Source organism: Magnolia sinica, chromosome 8 (assembly GCF_029962835.1).
Source record: "Magnolia sinica isolate HGM2019 chromosome 8, MsV1, whole genome shotgun sequence".
NCBI classification, from domain to species: domain Eukaryota; kingdom Viridiplantae; phylum Streptophyta; class Magnoliopsida; order Magnoliales; family Magnoliaceae; genus Magnolia; species Magnolia sinica.
In genome coordinates, this window is record NC_080580.1 from 80,575,800 (window position 1) to 80,592,014 (window position 16,215).

General features: G+C 40.6%; 1 protein-coding gene across 1 annotated transcript; it reads right to left on the bottom strand.

The window, feature by feature from the left end:
- Positions 1–4,849: 4,849 nt before the first annotated feature.
- Positions 4,850–14,143, bottom strand: LOC131253500 (putative wall-associated receptor kinase-like 16). Its single transcript, XM_058254526.1, has 3 exons — positions 13,239–14,143; positions 12,694–12,855; positions 4,850–6,087 (listed from the first exon to the last, which is right to left on the bottom strand). The coding sequence occupies exons 1-3, from the start codon at positions 14,110–14,112 to the stop codon at positions 4,898–4,900; spliced, it is 2,226 nt and encodes a 741-aa protein (XP_058110509.1). The 5' UTR covers positions 14,113–14,143; the 3' UTR covers positions 4,850–4,897.
- Positions 14,144–16,215: the final 2,072 nt, after the last annotated feature.

The following is a 16,215-nucleotide window of genomic DNA, read 5'->3' on the forward strand; positions in this document are numbered from 1 at the left end:
ACGTTTTCATGATTACCCGTGCCCCCTTAGATACTTTAAGAGCACCATTAATACCTGTGAACTTGCAGCCCATTGCCTCAAGTACACCAAGAGAAATCAGATTCTTCTTTAAATCAGGAACATGCCTGACATCAGTCAAGGTACGCTCCACCCCATCAAACATCTTGATGCGTATTATACCAATAGCCACAACCTTACAGGCAATGCCATTGCCCATAAACACTCGTCCAACATCGCACTCCCTGTAGCCGGCGAAACAACTTTGATGAGGAGTCATGTGAAAGGATGCCCCTGTGTCTAGAATTTACTCACCCTTACTATCATCATAAAAGTGTCTGATCGTAAACACAGACAAAACATCACCTTGCTTGATTAAGGAACCGATCATCTTGATCTTCCATAACTCAAAGTTATTTTTCCCTGAGTACTTCTCAATAGTGCTTACCATTATTGCTTATCCCTCAAATTCAGATCTGTGCCCCAACAATTGCTTTGATACCACTTGTTGGGATTTGTGCTGCGAAATCACACAGATATGGATCTAGGATAACAATCCAAGAGCACTAAGCAATCACAAGAGAACATAAAGATTTAATGTGGAAAACCCTTGCGGGAAAAAAACCACGGCACAAAGCGATAGAATTCCACTATGAAAGCTTAAATTACAAAGAGAAAGGGTTTACCCAATTTGAACAACCTCGAATCTCACCCTTGCTACACCCTTTGATAATTCTAAAACCCTTTTACGAACCCTTGGAACCCCTTTAGGAAACCTTAACATGCCTGAGAATGGCCCTAGGGACTTCTATTTATAAATGGGGAAACCCCACTTACGCACCTCCTTAGAAACTGTCTCAAATTTATGCAGTCCGCGCATAAACCACGCACCGTCTGCGTAACCCTTGACTGGTCGAGCCTGGGCTTCGACTGGTCGAGCCTGTCCCTCGATTGTCGAAGGACCCTTCGACTGGTCGAGCATCCCGGAATTCCCAAATACATTGTTGCTGGACTTCGAGTCGAACGGGCTTCGACCAGTTGAAGTGACCTTCGATTAGTCGAGCTAGTCCCTCGACTGGTCGAGTAGCGTGGTAAACAAGATTTAAGACATCTGTTTTACAACAGGTGTTGAAGGGGCTTGACTAATGTCATTGTCGAGTCTGACCTTAACATTATCATTGATGCTATATCACATGCTCATGGCTTTACTTCGTAGGCTTTTCAGTATCGCACAAGGGAAATCAATAGACTTAAGTCGCATTTTAACTTCAGGTTTTTCCACGCTCTTCGAGGGAGGTGGCAGAGGACATGGATTACGTCTTACCAATTGTAGAAGTAGGATCTTTGGCAAGCAATAAGCACTTAAATAATAAAATTCGAGTGTACCATCTTCTTTCTCATTTCAAGGAAAAGGTTCAGGAGGAAAATGAAACAACGGAGGGATCCGAATCGGACCTAAATGGGAATGGCATGAAAAGTGTTTTTCAAAACCTATCATTAAGGGTGTCATGACGATATACGAGAGGAATGGATAAAAACTAGTGATTGGTGTGGAGGGGTAGATCTGTGCCATTGTGGTCTCAGATGCTATCTCAAGGTCTAGACTTAATGTGTCGGTGAGCGGTAATGAAATGCACGGGAGATCAGATGCATGCACCAAAAATTATCTGTTCATAAAGAAAGTAGATCATCCAAGGTTGGGTCACCTCTCAAAGTAGTTAGGCCTGAGGCTTGGCCACTTTGGGGTTAGCGTAAGTTATAGACCCAAACTCTCAAAGTAGCTAGGCCTAAGGCTTGGCCACTCTGGGGTTAGCGTAAGTTGTAGGGAGCGTGGGTGATTGTATTGCAGGGTCTTGCTAGGCTCTGCTTTGAGGGAAATTGTTGCTGGATTGCTTCTTCTTCTTCCTCTTATTTTTTGTGTACGTCTGTGTGTGTTTTATGTGGGAGTCATCCGAGGTTCATTTTTCTCGAGGTAAAAAAAGGACATAAAAAAATAAAATACAATTTTACACTTAGGTGAGAAGATTTTTACACTTGAATACTGCTGTTTTTGACGTCTTAAATCGAGTCAGGTATGGGGCCTGTTGATGACATCGACAAACTGTTCGATGCCACCTTCGATGACATTGAACAATGCTCGATCCCATCAATAATTTCTAGATTTCTCCAATTGGTCGTTGGACTAACTAGGCACTTTTTCGATGCCATCGAAGATGGCTCGATGCAATCGAAGAAAATCAAAGATGGCTCGATGCACGAGAAACGATGGTAGAACTATGATGCAAGGCATAATTAGAAATGAGGACAAGGAGTTAAGAAGAATGAAGATTGAAGACATGGTGGAGATTGTTGTTGATGTCTCAAATATTTCTTTCAGCAACAGTGTCTGTCGATGTCATTGACACACCATTTGATTCCATCGACAACTGCTCTATGCCATCAAACAGCTACTCGATGCCATTGAAAAAAAATCCGAAAATCCTGTGTTGGTTGTTGAACAATTTGTGCTATCCTACTCAATGGCATCGAAGGGGTTCGATACCATTCGAAAAATTTGAACAATCTATGTTTAGTTGCTGAAATGTTTTGGTGTCTTACTCGAAGATGTCGAGAGTGTTTGATGCCATCAACAGTCTGTCGATGCCATCGAGCACGCACGCTAAATTGCGTAAGTGTGGGATTTGTTTCCAATTTCGACTATGATTCCTGTATATGCTATATATATGGGCGTAATCAGGATTTGGGGTATAAGAGAGCTTTCTAATTCCTTTTAGGGTTTCAAGGGTATATCTTTGGGAGATTCGAGGCTTGTTCAAATCGGGTAATCTATATCTCTTGTAATTTCTGCTTTCATAGTGCATAATTGTTGCTTTGTGACTGGTTTTATTTTTCCCACAAGAGTTTTTCCACGTTAAATTTAGTGTGTTTGTGATTAGACTTGATTGTGCAATTGGAATACTTTGCTTGATTCATTTTTGCGTGCTTCACACTCCCCAATATTTATTTGCTTATTGTTTTGCTGGTGAATGTAATCTATTGTGGTGAACCACTTAGATCTTGTCGTTTGTGGATTGTGATTGTGTTGGTACATTTTTATTATTTGGTTTATTTTTTCTAATTTTCTTTCAAGCAATTGTTGGGAGTGTACGCAATTGCTGGTTGCACACATATGGTGTTTATAGCTCTGGTTGAACCGAAAAGCATTTTTTGAACAATACTGCTAGTTGTGGTAGCTTATTTTATTTTATTTTATTTATTTAAAATTTTTAATTTTATCAATTTGTATTTTCATTTCAAACTTTTGACTATTTTTCATCTCAATCTCAACCATCTGCTCGTTATTATTTATTTATTTATTTATTTTAACAAACTAAGACTGCTTCTATTTCACGAGGAAATGAGCACAACGCTGTACAATGCGTGGTTCGGGAGGGCCAGCGACAAAAGGAAGCCGGCTCCCCTATCATGTACGAAAAGAGAAATTGACAGAATAAGGAGCTGTTAGGCCTCCCGAAGGTAGCCCAATCCCACTTTATCAAGGAAGAGCTGGCCTCTAGAAGGGGACAGAAGGAACTGAAGTGAACTGAAAATGGATTTCGTCTGGTACAAGCTGGCCATTCTTGCCAGCCCATCAGCCACCACGTTGGCTTCGCTAGGAACATGAGAGATTCTAACTTCCAACATCTTCTCAAGGCTTCTATTCTCCTCCTCCAGTACCACATGATCCGTCACTTCGACTACTCGATAGGGCAGTCACTACCGATCGAGTTGGAGTCGCTAGCCACCTCCACTCTCGAGAAGCCCAAGCAGGCAGCCTGTGTTATACCATCCAGAATTGCCCTCATCTCCGCCCTGAAGACCCAGCGCCAAACCTGATGGCGAAAAGTCCCCATGATGGTTTCTTCCCATGCCTCCCTCACTTGATTGGCCCGGGTTCCCTCTCAAGGATCCGTCCACATCAAGTTTGATCCACCCCAACTGGAGTGTAGACCACCTCACTACCTCCGAAATAGGCTGCTTGGGTGGAGGGACTTTGATCCCCGGAATGCTGAGAGTGCGAAGAAAGCTAGTTGTAATAGCTTGGTTCCGAATCTTTCAATTATTATTAGGATTAGTGATTTAAATATCAATATTGATGCATGTATTGCACACATGTATCCCACCCTTATAATAATACATAAACATGCATATATTGCACCCTTAGGATATAGAAATATGTTCGTATCACATGAGAAATATCTTGTATCATAAAAGGTATAGTTATTTTGGAAAAAAAAAATAAATTTGAAAAACATTGGAAATTTGATTGAATTTTTCAACGAGACTTGAGGCGATCGAGGAGATTTTGATTATTCCCCCTTGATTTTGTATGGTCAGGATGTGATACTGGACAGTGTATTGATCAATACTAATATCGATATTTAAATCACCAATCAGGACCATCGTGCCCCTAATATGAGTGTACTTGAAGCAAGAGCCACACCCTCCACCATCTATCACATGTCCCATGATTCAATGAAAGGACACTGTGTACAGTCACTCCCAAAACCTGATTTGTGGACTATGATGGCTCAGATAATGCTCACAGTAAAACTAGTTCAAAATTTCAATTATAACCATCTGACGTGCCACTTCCTATATCATATATAGTACAAAAACGGTATGTTCCTTGATACAATATACCACTGCTCTTTATAAAACATTCATTACAATTCAAATATCATATATTATAAGAGGCACCCATATTTTTACCCACAATTTGTTAATTTGCATAAACTAATTTTCCATTTTAGAAACTGAAATAAGCATAGCATAAATGTTCTGCTTCAATTATCAAAACAAATAGGGAAAGTGCTAGCCATGGAACACTAATCTTACTTGAACAAAATACCATACCAATCTATCGTAATTGAAATGTGGCGATCTCCATTGCTGATACAAAGTGGCTGTCTGTATTGTATTCGTCGGTCGCATTGCTAGCATAACCTTGCACAGGTTCGGCTAGCAAGATCTCAGTCTCTTCATGATTCTCTGGATTCCAAGGATGTTCATAAGACCCTCTAAGCGATTCGAGCTCCATCACCACTTCCTTCATTGTGGGCCGGTCTTCTCCCTTAAGTTTCAAGCATCTCCTAGCAAGCTGAGCAACTGCCATGAGCTGTTCATGTTCCCCTTCGTTCCGAACTTGTTCTTCCAAAACCTCAAAGAGGCGATTCTCTTTCATCGATAAAAGGAAATACATGAGCGGAGTCCTTATTTCTTTGGATGGAGTGGAAGAATCAGGCTTCTTCCCTGTCAAGAGCTCCATAAGAACTACTCCAAAACTATATACATCGCTCTTTTCTGTTAGTTGGCCTGTAACAAGGCACTCCGGGTCTAAGTACCCTCGCGTGCAAGGCACTAGCATGGCAAGTTGAGACTGATCCAACTGTGCGAATATAGATGTTCCAAAGTCAGACACTTTTGCCGTTAAACTATCATCCAAGAGTATGTTTGCAGACTTGACGTCTCTGTGGAAGATTGGTGTCATGGTTGAAGAGTGCAAATAGTAAAGTGCTCCTGCAGCTTCTGCAGCAATCCTTAGACGGTTTTCCCAGGAAATTAATGACCCATGGCTCTTGTCATGGATATGGTGAGAAAGGGTTTTATTGGAAATAAATTCATATACTAATAAGGGAACTTCGGCCTCTAAACAGCACCCCAAGAGCTTCACCACATTCCTATGGTTGATCTGGAATAAGATGTGGATCTCATTTATAAACTGCTCAATTTGGGCCTTGTCCACTATTTTGGACTTTTTAATGGCGACTATTTTATGATCCGGTAAAATTCCTTTATAAACTGTACCTTGACCTCCCTGTCCTAGAATTCGGCTTTCATGGTAGTTATCCGTTGCCTTTTTAAGCTCATCTAAGGTAAAGATCTTGAATGTCTCAGCAAAATTTTGGTGGGAAGATATCTTTTCTTGTAACAACAAACCTCCATTTTGCTTAAAGAATTTTTCTCTGAGTTCGATGAGTTTTCTTTCCCTCCACAACCAGTACAACAAACAAACACCAACGAGTAGAAACAAGAGGCCTAAGCCAATGCCTGCATTCACACTCAAAATAATTCACTTAGACAACTGGCCGAAAACTTAAAAAATCTCCAAAGTAGAGACTTAAACATTGTAAAATATACAAATACAAAAAATACAAAAAAAAACTAAAAATAAAATTATAATTATAGATGCAAGAAATGTAAAAGTGAAAGGAAATAGCTATTTTGTTGCTACACTATAAATTATTCGTAAAATGGTCTTTAGCTGATCCCAATTATTAGTGATGATGGTGATTGTTACGGGGAAAACCAAACTGACGTACTAATGTGGTGAAGAATCTCTTGAATAGGCTCCTTGAACCACCAACATATGACCACATAGGTGAGCTGAGCTGAGCTCCAAGGGTAAACCCCAAAAATGAGCTTCGAGGAGAGACTCACCTGCTGAGATAAACTGCTTGAATTCAGAGCTCAGTGACAGAACTTACCGACCGAGCGGATCAGACCGGTCTCGACCTCGGACGAGGGATATCCGGAAAAAATCCCGCATCATACCGAGTAAGGATAGACTCGACTAGATCCTAGCCGAAGATCATGCCGATTGAGATGATATCATATTCTTGGATGTCTTCACCGACTCGAGTTCGGTTGTAGCAGCCCTCGCTAAGGAGATCTAAGGGTCCTGGCCCCTGTGGTACTGGAGGAAGAGGATAAAAGCTTTGAGATGAACCGTGGAGGTTCGTATCACCCACACCCCAAGGGAGGCCAACTCGGTTGCAAATGGGCTCGCCTGTCTGGGTAGTGGAACCCAAATAGAAAGATTCTTTCGAGTGAAGGACTCCCTTCCAACGATCGTCAAGGGCCAGCAGTTTCTAAACAAGGTAGGATTAGGCTACCTTCATGAGGTTTAATCGCCTCCCGTTGTCTTTCTTTTCCCTCTCTTTTCAGTCCTACAAGATAGGTAGGCCGACCTTTTTATTTTTTGTCGGTGGCTCAGCCCGAATTAGTTTTAGAGTTGTACAGCTCGGTGTTGCCCCTCTTATGAAATAGAAAAAAATGTTTGAAAAAAATAATAATCTTGGGGGTAGGTCCTAATCAAATTCGGACCCTCCAACGTATCTGACAAGTCCCACTGAGATGCAAAAACCACCTAAGCATCGTATATTTACACCTCCTGCATTGGGAGGAAGGTTTGCACAAAAATTCCTGACTCAGGTGCTATTCTTGCGATAAACCGATGCAACTAACTTGGGCATTGGAGGGTCCCCGACTAACACTGGCGCCCTCGTGATCCTATACCTCTTTACTGGTGCAAGTATACGAAGTGCCTACAAGTGCAACCGCAAGCTTATCCAACTTTGGACGATAACGATGATAATGTTAATATCTAAAAAAAACAAAGAACATTAAATATTTTTGTCCATAATTTTCTTCCGTTTGCTTAACAAAATATTTGATAAATAATTATTTTCTTTTCAAAAATTTTACAAAATAGTACTTCATTAATATGATATTCACATCCTAGTAACTCTTTTAATTAAGTTTTTGTTAAGCTACCTTAATAATGAAGTTATTGTCAAATGGATACCTTTGGTTAGTTTTCTCTATCTCATAAGTTTAAATAATGATTTAATCCAAAAATGATGAAAATGCTCACCAATTAATTTGATTGCTTAATAAGATTTAAATAGGAAACTAGAGCAAAATATCATTATTGATGTCTTATTGGTCGATGCTTCGTGGGACCCATTAATCCACACCATATATCCATTTTTCCTTATCATTTTAGGTTATGAACCCAAAAGTGAGGCAAATCTAAATCTCAGGTGGACCACATAGGAAACAGTGGGGACTGAACAATGATGTAGGCAAGGATGTGATGAGGATCATCACCATCTTCCTCATGGATAACTACTTCAAATCCACGGAGCTTCTCTAGACTCCCACAGAGATGCTAAGAATAGCTAGGATTTCCAGAAGAAGAAGATGCCATTTGTTTGATGAGAAATAAAAAGGAATATTGAAAATTCAAGTGGCTGAAGCTGAAGTAGCTACTTTCGAAGTAACATAAAGAAAAGCAACGACTGGAGTGGGAGAGTCAGAGTCAAAAAGAGGGGGAAGAAAATAGAAATAATTTTTAATAATTTGAAATAAATTGATTGATGATAAAAAAATGAAATTACAATCCTTTAAATAGGGAACTCAAGCACAAGACGAAGTTTCAGACTCAAACACCTTGAAAACGTGACTTACTATGAATAGATGGTCATGATTCCTACTAGATTTCTTGGTTTTCAACAAAAATAGTAAGTGTTCAATTTGGCCTAACCACGTTATTCTCCTATTTCTAAGCCCTTTTCATGTTGGGCAAGACTCCTAAAACTTGATAAAACTTGATCAAATTAAAACTTTCTATTTATTGTAAAAGCAAAAATAAAATAGACTTTTGACCGTCGATCCGTTGTAATCTCCCAAGTCGAGCATGGGCAACCCAACATAGCTGTGTTGGTTGACTAAAGTAGCTTCTCCTACCCCAAAATCATATATGGAACATCGAAAAACTCGTTCTGGTATGTGAGATACAATTGTTTTAATGTTCTGACGGTTCGGATCACTTCCACCTCAAATCGGGCCTTCTTTGGTCCATCTTGGCCATGAAAGTGTCTGTGACCCACTCTACATCAAATGGCCACCATTAAAAGCTTCCTAGGGCCCACCTTAATGCCCAACATAATGTTTATTTTCCATCCAAACCTATTGATTAGGTCACATGGATCTAAATGAAGGGAAAAGACAAAAAACAGCCTTATCCATAACTTTTGTAGCTTACGAAAAGTTTTTAATGGCAGGCTTTCATCACAACTGTTTCACGCAGTGTGGTTCACCTGAGATTTAGATCTGCCTCATTTTTTTTTGGGATCATTCCTAAAATGATCGGGGAAAATGGATAGATGGTGTGGATTAGACACGTACATAGATCATTGTACAAAACGGCATGCAATCCAAGTTAAAGGCTCCGCGTTGGTGTCTTTGTGGAACGCGAATCGCTTGTGCCCTCGGTCACAGTTCATGTAGTGGCGAACGATGCTGGCTCACAAAGATGTCAGTCGCAAATCCACTCCCTCCATCAGTTTTGCGAGACCACAACAGGGCATGATTCAGGCGTATACAAAACTCATGTGGGCCTCGCCACATTAAATAGTGGGAACGCAAATGTTCACTGTCCAAACTTTCTTGGACTCGACCATGAAGTTTGTAGGCTATTCAAACCATTCATAGGCACAAATATCATTTTGATGCAAAACTTGTGCCCCCACAACATTTTCAATGGTAGGCGTCCAATCCCTACTGTTTCGTGTGGTGTGGCCCACTTGAATTTTGGATCAACATAATTTTTAATTTTTATCGAATTGTTGTCTTGCAAGACTGACCAACGGAGTGGATTTGTTACAGAAATCTATGTGGGCACAACAGATTAGACTACATGAAGTCCCGGGAGCACAGGCAATCCGCATGTCTTCCCCTCACGTTAAAGCTTTATAGATTAGTCGCCATTGCCCTAACCATGGGCCCACCTTGACGTATGTATATCCGTGCTGCCCATCCGTACTTTTGTTGGCTCTTTTTAGGCCATGAACGCAAAAGTTAAACAGATATAAATCTCAGGTGGGCCATTCCATAGGAAGCGGGGCTGATTAAATGCCCACAATTAAAAACTTTGCGGGCCCACCACGATGCCCACTATAATAATAATTTTTCATCCACCCATCCCTAGCTCCGAACGGGCAGTTCTGTGGGCAGGCCCACCATGATGTATCTGTACATCCAAGAAGTCTATCCCTTTTCTCATATTATTTAAGGCATCAGCACAAAAATGAGGCGGATCCAATGCTCAAGTAGTCCTGGATGAAAGGAAAAAAAGAAAAAAGAAGAAAAAAGAAGCTAATATCAACTTGATCCAAAACTTTCATTCCCATTGTTTCCCTGCAGGTGGACCTTTCATCACTACTGTTAATTTCCTGATTCATCATTAAAAACAGTGGTGATGAAAACCCACCATTAAAAACTTCAAGGTGATATTTTCTTTTTCCCCTTCAGGTCCGTGTGTCCTTATCAACCGGTTAGATGGCAAGTAAACGTTAAGGTGGGCCCTAGGAAGTTTTTAGTGGTGGGCATTCAATTAGCACCATTTCCTAGGGTATGGTCCACCTGAGATTTAAATCTGCTTAAATTTTGGGTTCACGACTTAAAGGGAGCCTAAAAAATGGATGGACGGCATGGATATACAATACACACATAAAAGTAGGTCCGATGTTAAGTACGCACCATTTTGGGTGAAGCCGAAGTCGCACCTAACTAAGAAATCTTTAAATTGCAGTAAAGATGCACGCGGATTGCCTATGCTCCCGGGACTCTCTGTAGTCGTAATCTGTGGGGCCCAAAGAGATTTTCATAAGGAATCCACTCTGTTCGTCAGTTTTGCAAGACAAGATTAGGGTAATATTCTAAAAATCAGATAGATTGAAAACTCATATGGGCCACACCATACAAAAGAGTGGAGCTGAACGCCCACTATTGGAAACTTTGTAGGGGCCACTGAAGTTTTTCATCAGTTGATATTTGTGCCTATAGTTTATTTGAGTGGCAATAACACTACGAACTGTTTGGTTAACCTATAAACATCGTGTCGGTTCCAGGAAGGTTTCGAGGGTGGAAGTTTGCATTTCCACTGTTTTATGTGGTATGGGTCACATGAATTTTGAATCTACTTGGATCATACCCTATTTTCGTCTTGCAAAACTGATGGACGGAGTGGATTTGTGACAGGCATTTCTATGGGCCCTACATTATTTCCCAACTGCCAACGATGGCAGAGGCAATCCGAATCAGGTACGGACGCCAAAGCGGTGCCTTTAACTTGGATTGCGTACTATGTTGTGGCCCTCACCATGATCTATATGTTTAATCCACAGCGTATATCGAATTCTCTAGATCCTGTTAGGGCATGAAACTAAAGATAAGGTAGATCCAAATCTCAGGTGGACAACCGCGCGCGCAAGAAACAATGGTGATGAAAGGTGGGCTACAAAAGTTGGGAATCAAGCCCATATTTGTTTTTTCTGTTTTTTTTTTTCCTTCATCCAGGTCTGCTGTGATCTAACCAACAGATTTGAATGGAAAGTAGACATTATGGTGTGCACTAAGGTGAGCCGTGGGAAGTTTTTAATGGTGATTGTTCAATCACAACTGTTTCCTATGGTGTGATCCACCTGAGATATGGATTTATTTTAAATTTTTTTTTTTTTTTTTTAAATTTTTATTTTAACTCATGCCCTAAATTGGTTTGGAAAAATGGATGGATGGCATGGATACATCATGGTGAGTCCCACAGAACACCAACCAGTGACTACATCCCTACATTTGCACAGATTTATTTTTTTTTTCGTTTTTTTTTTTTATAATACATAATTAATGATATTTACATATAGGTGCCTATTTAATTTTTATTAAGAAACCTTATTAATTAGCGAACACTTTCATCATTTAAAGAACGATCATTCTTTAAACGCTTGAGAAAACCAAAGGAAAGTATCCATTTGATAACAAATTGAATGCTTAATAAAAAAATTATTTAAAGAGGCACTAGGATTTTAATATTATGTTAATGAGGTACTAATTTGTAAAATTTTCTTCCCTTTTCTATTTTTCTACTGCTGATTTCACATGGGTGTGATGTTTGTTGGAGTAGCTGTTGGTACTGGAATATCAACAGCTGACTCTATTGGTGTTAACTGGTCAGTTTTATTTATTTATTTATTTATTATGTAAGCGTGTTGGAACCATGTAAGGGCTCAGTTCAAATCGAACAACTTTAACCTAGGTGTCAAAATAAGCAGATACATCGGGTATGACCGGAATATAAGAAGATCGGTCACGCTTGTAAAAGTTTATAATGATCAGGTGGGATTCTCCGTGCCTTCCAAAAATCGAAAGACTTTCAGAGTACTATATGAAATTTTCAATCGTAGATCTTCAATCTCCACTACTTTATGTGGTGTGGTCTACTTAAGCTTTGGATTTGCCTCATTTTAGGGCATGGATGATATCGTAAAATGATTGAACGGTGTGAATATAACACAAACATCATGGTGGGGCCCACAGAAGTTGGTGATGTCAACGCACCACTTATGCAGGTGGTGGGGCACACCAGCGAATCAGATGTTGTCAGAAAAATCAGAAAAGAAAAAGAAAAAGCTCAGTAACGACTGGTTACCAACCAACCAGCAGATGTTCGTAAAATAAAGTAAAAACCTCCCAATAATGGGTGCTTGCTTCTTTTACTTTATTTATTTATTTATTTAACTATTATTTTGGGTGGTTCTATCTAATTAGACCAAAGAGTGCATGGGTTTTCATTGAAATAAATCTATAAAATGACACTTTGAAAAATCAAGTAAAAAGAAAAAGAAAAAGAATTCATGAAATACTACTCAACTCGAGAACAACTAAAAGAAAAGAAAATCTCAACAACAAACTAAACAAATTGAAATAAAACAGAATACTTGTTGAGTCGATAGATATTAACTCAAGCAGAGTTGTCTCGACGATTCTAGCTGACCCGCAAGTTCTTGAACTATTATGAAATTGAGGGATTACCTAGAACAAGGGCCACTTCGTGTGACTTTTTTGTGCAGTATCTTTCATCATCCTGGAGTACTTTGTAGCCCTTTTTACAGGAACAATGGTAACCTCCTGGCGAATTTATGCAATTATGCTCACAAAGTTTCTTCTCGTGATTCTCCTCACACTCGTTGATATCTGCAAACCAGCCATCACAAGCAATAAGAAAAGGTTAATAATTTACATTATGCTAATTGGATGGTTAGGATTGTTAGATCAAAGCAACTTGTATGAGATATTGACAATCTTGAGGTTGGGTCCACTGTTTGGAACATCTAGTTTGTATCTAAAATGTAAGCTTTTAAAGCTATTGATTAGATTGTTAGAACAATCTGATCAAAGCGATTTTTTTTTTTTTAAAAATAAAATTCTGGGGTGTTACTTAAGGAGTTGATTGGACTGAATTTACTGTCCAGATCAATGATTGGATTGTTGACTTGTCCAATCCACCTCATTTAACAACCACACAGTGCCTAAGCATTTGCATGAGATAATAATAGACTAAGAAGGGATTATCATACCTTGGCACCCTCCACTGAGATAAGGATTTCCTTGGTAACCTTTAGAGCAATTGCACCGGTAACCCTCACCATTAGTGGAGTCATAGCAGGTGCTATGCTCACTCACGCAAGCGAAGGTGGTCGCGTCCTTCCGTGCAATCTCACATGATTCATTTCCAATGGCCCAGTCAAGCACTACCGGAATGGTTTGGCTTCTATTCAATCTGTTCAGATCTGATGCTTTGAAGCTGAAGGCATTTTGATCCACCAGAAAGGCGAAGCTACATGGATTGAAACTAAAGACATTTTGATGTTGATTGTCGCTATCCAAATCCACCGTGTATCTCTTGAAAGCCTTTGGGATAGAGGTTTGGCAACATCCTATGCCGGAGCAATCGCCATCAAGCATGCTGTTAGTGTCGCTGCAAAATGACATACAGCCACTTGTGAAGTTACGGCCCGATGAGCCAATGATGTAGGCAAAGGTATCACAACCGATGGCCATGAATTTGTTACGAGTTTCCGAGAACGTGAATGACGAACTACTGTTCAAGTTGACCCAACTCGTGAAGATGGAATCCACTCCTCCTGTCTCGTTGTAACACATCCAACTTACATCGCCTGAAATCCTCATTAGGCCCGAAACTAATGATATGTCGAGAACCTCCAGCTCGCCTTTAAACGGTTTCGGAGGGTCATAAGCACTGTCGTCGCAGGTGATATTGAAGCCTCCCACGCCAATGTTGCAGCTATCGCCGATACCAAACGGGTAGGGAATTTCAACATTCCCACATTTGTCGGGGCAGCCGGGCTTGGTTGTTACTTGAGGTTGTGATGCTAATCCTTCTAGCGTTGTTGCTAGCCAGAAGATCTGAAGCAACAAATACAAAGCCATCTCTCTCTAAAAATGTATCTGTGGAGAGTAGGTGGGAGATGGTATCAATAAATAGGCCACGCATCACTCAATCTGAAGCTGCAGTTGTTCCAAGTATTTACCTGTGGGGCCCACGATTGACTTGTGGTGACCATTGGTTTGATGTAACCTTATCTAATTTTTTTCTAAAAAAAGAAAGTATAGGCTATGGAACCATGTCCAAAAACATCCGGATTGGAAGACGGCTAAACGTGGATCGATTCGCGCGCTCATACCAAAAGTTTTGGAAAGGAGTCCTTCAAAGGTCTGTGATGCCACAGTAACGTGTTTGTGAAATCCACTTCGTCTATCATTTGTGCCATATCATATTAGCACTTAGTCCCAAAAATCAGGCCCATGTAAAACCAATTAGGAACACACCACAAGGAAAAGTGACGATTGGATGCATGCATTTGAAAGGTTCTTTGGGCCCACTGAAGTTTTGTATGAGACTGGTATATGATTTTTTTTCCCTTCATCTTGGTGGGACTCACCTTATGAAGGGGTTGTTTGTTTTACGCTTTCCTGCCTGAATGACAAGGATAAGCGTGATGAGTAATAACAGAGTCTTGTTTGGCTCCACGTTTTCCACGGTCAAACATCACGGTAAACAATGGATATTTCCAACGCAGATTCAGAGGGAGACAGACGAGGGCGCGGATTCGCTACTGAACACTTCAGTAGCGATATTGCTACTGAAGTGATGTGGTCACGTTTCATTGGGGCAAAAGCTGGGCTTCGTTGAAAGCATTTAATGGTCCTCCGTCAAAAAATAAAACGCTGATTACTCACTGCGTTAATACTCGACCACGGAAACATCCTCATTTTGCTTTGATTTACAGAAAGCAGATTGGGTACTGAGAAACTCAGTACGCCACAGTAAACTCCTTGGCCCAACGGTAATATATGCATTTTATCCACTCCGTCCATCCATATTACCAGACATTTTAGGAGAATGAGACTAAAAAAGAATCATGAACAATTCTCAAGTGGACCACATCATAGAAAACAGTGTAAATTGAATGTCTACTGTTGAAATTTTTTTGGAGGCCACAGAAGTTTTGGATCAAGCTGATATTTATGATTTCTTTTAATCCATGTCTGTGTGATCTTTTGGATAGGTTGGATGACAAATAAACATAACTGTGTGCCCTAAAAAGGTTTCAACAGTGGAAATCATTATTCCCACTGTTTCCTGTGGTATGGTCCACTCGAGATCTGGACATACTTCATTTTTGGGCTTAACCGCTCCAATCAATTGTAAAAACGGATGGACGGCGTGGATAAACCACATACACTCAGGATGGGGCCAACAAAGTTCACTCAACCCAATTGAATTTATTCATTTTTCCCTCCGCAACATGGCTCTCTTCCTCTCTCTGTTTTCCTGCGCGCGACACATAGTAAATTCTAAATTATCTTTTTTTTTTTTTCCCAAATCTTTCAAGAGCTGGGATTTTCTTTAGATGATTAGGGTCATTATTTTCCGGTAATTCGAATTTGTTCGGTTTGAAATTTGAATTTCAAGCGGATGTATGATTTAGAAGCTAGGGCCACTGGGAATGTCACGGCTAATCAGCCACATCTATCCTCAACTTGCAGAAGGGACTTTATTGTATTCTTTTATCAGGAGAAATACTGAAGCTTGAGATGTGTTGATGCAAATGTCCGATTCCTCCTCTTGGACCTTCGTGTACCTGCACAAAAGAAAAAGGGACAAAGGAGACCCTGGCTTGAGCAGGGGACCCTCCGATGCCAAAGTCAGGCCTGGATTCTAGGTCTAAGAGTATTGAGGAGCTTTTTAGAGAGGATTTGTTCCGTACCTCTCAAGGTGACAGGGGTCCTTCTTTTATAGCTACTGGGGCGTGTGTCGCACGAGGATTCTCTTCCCGATATTGAGCGCGGGATCTTCTCCTGGGATCACGGGGATAAGATCGTGCCCATCTTGAGCCTTCATCCGATCCCGTGAGCTTCGGGGTCGGAGATCTTATCCCAAGATATCCGGGATGAGGCTCGACCTAGCGATGGTCGGTCTGGCAGGGTGGTCCGCCCGACGCATGCCCGGGACGCTGATGAGTCGTCCGA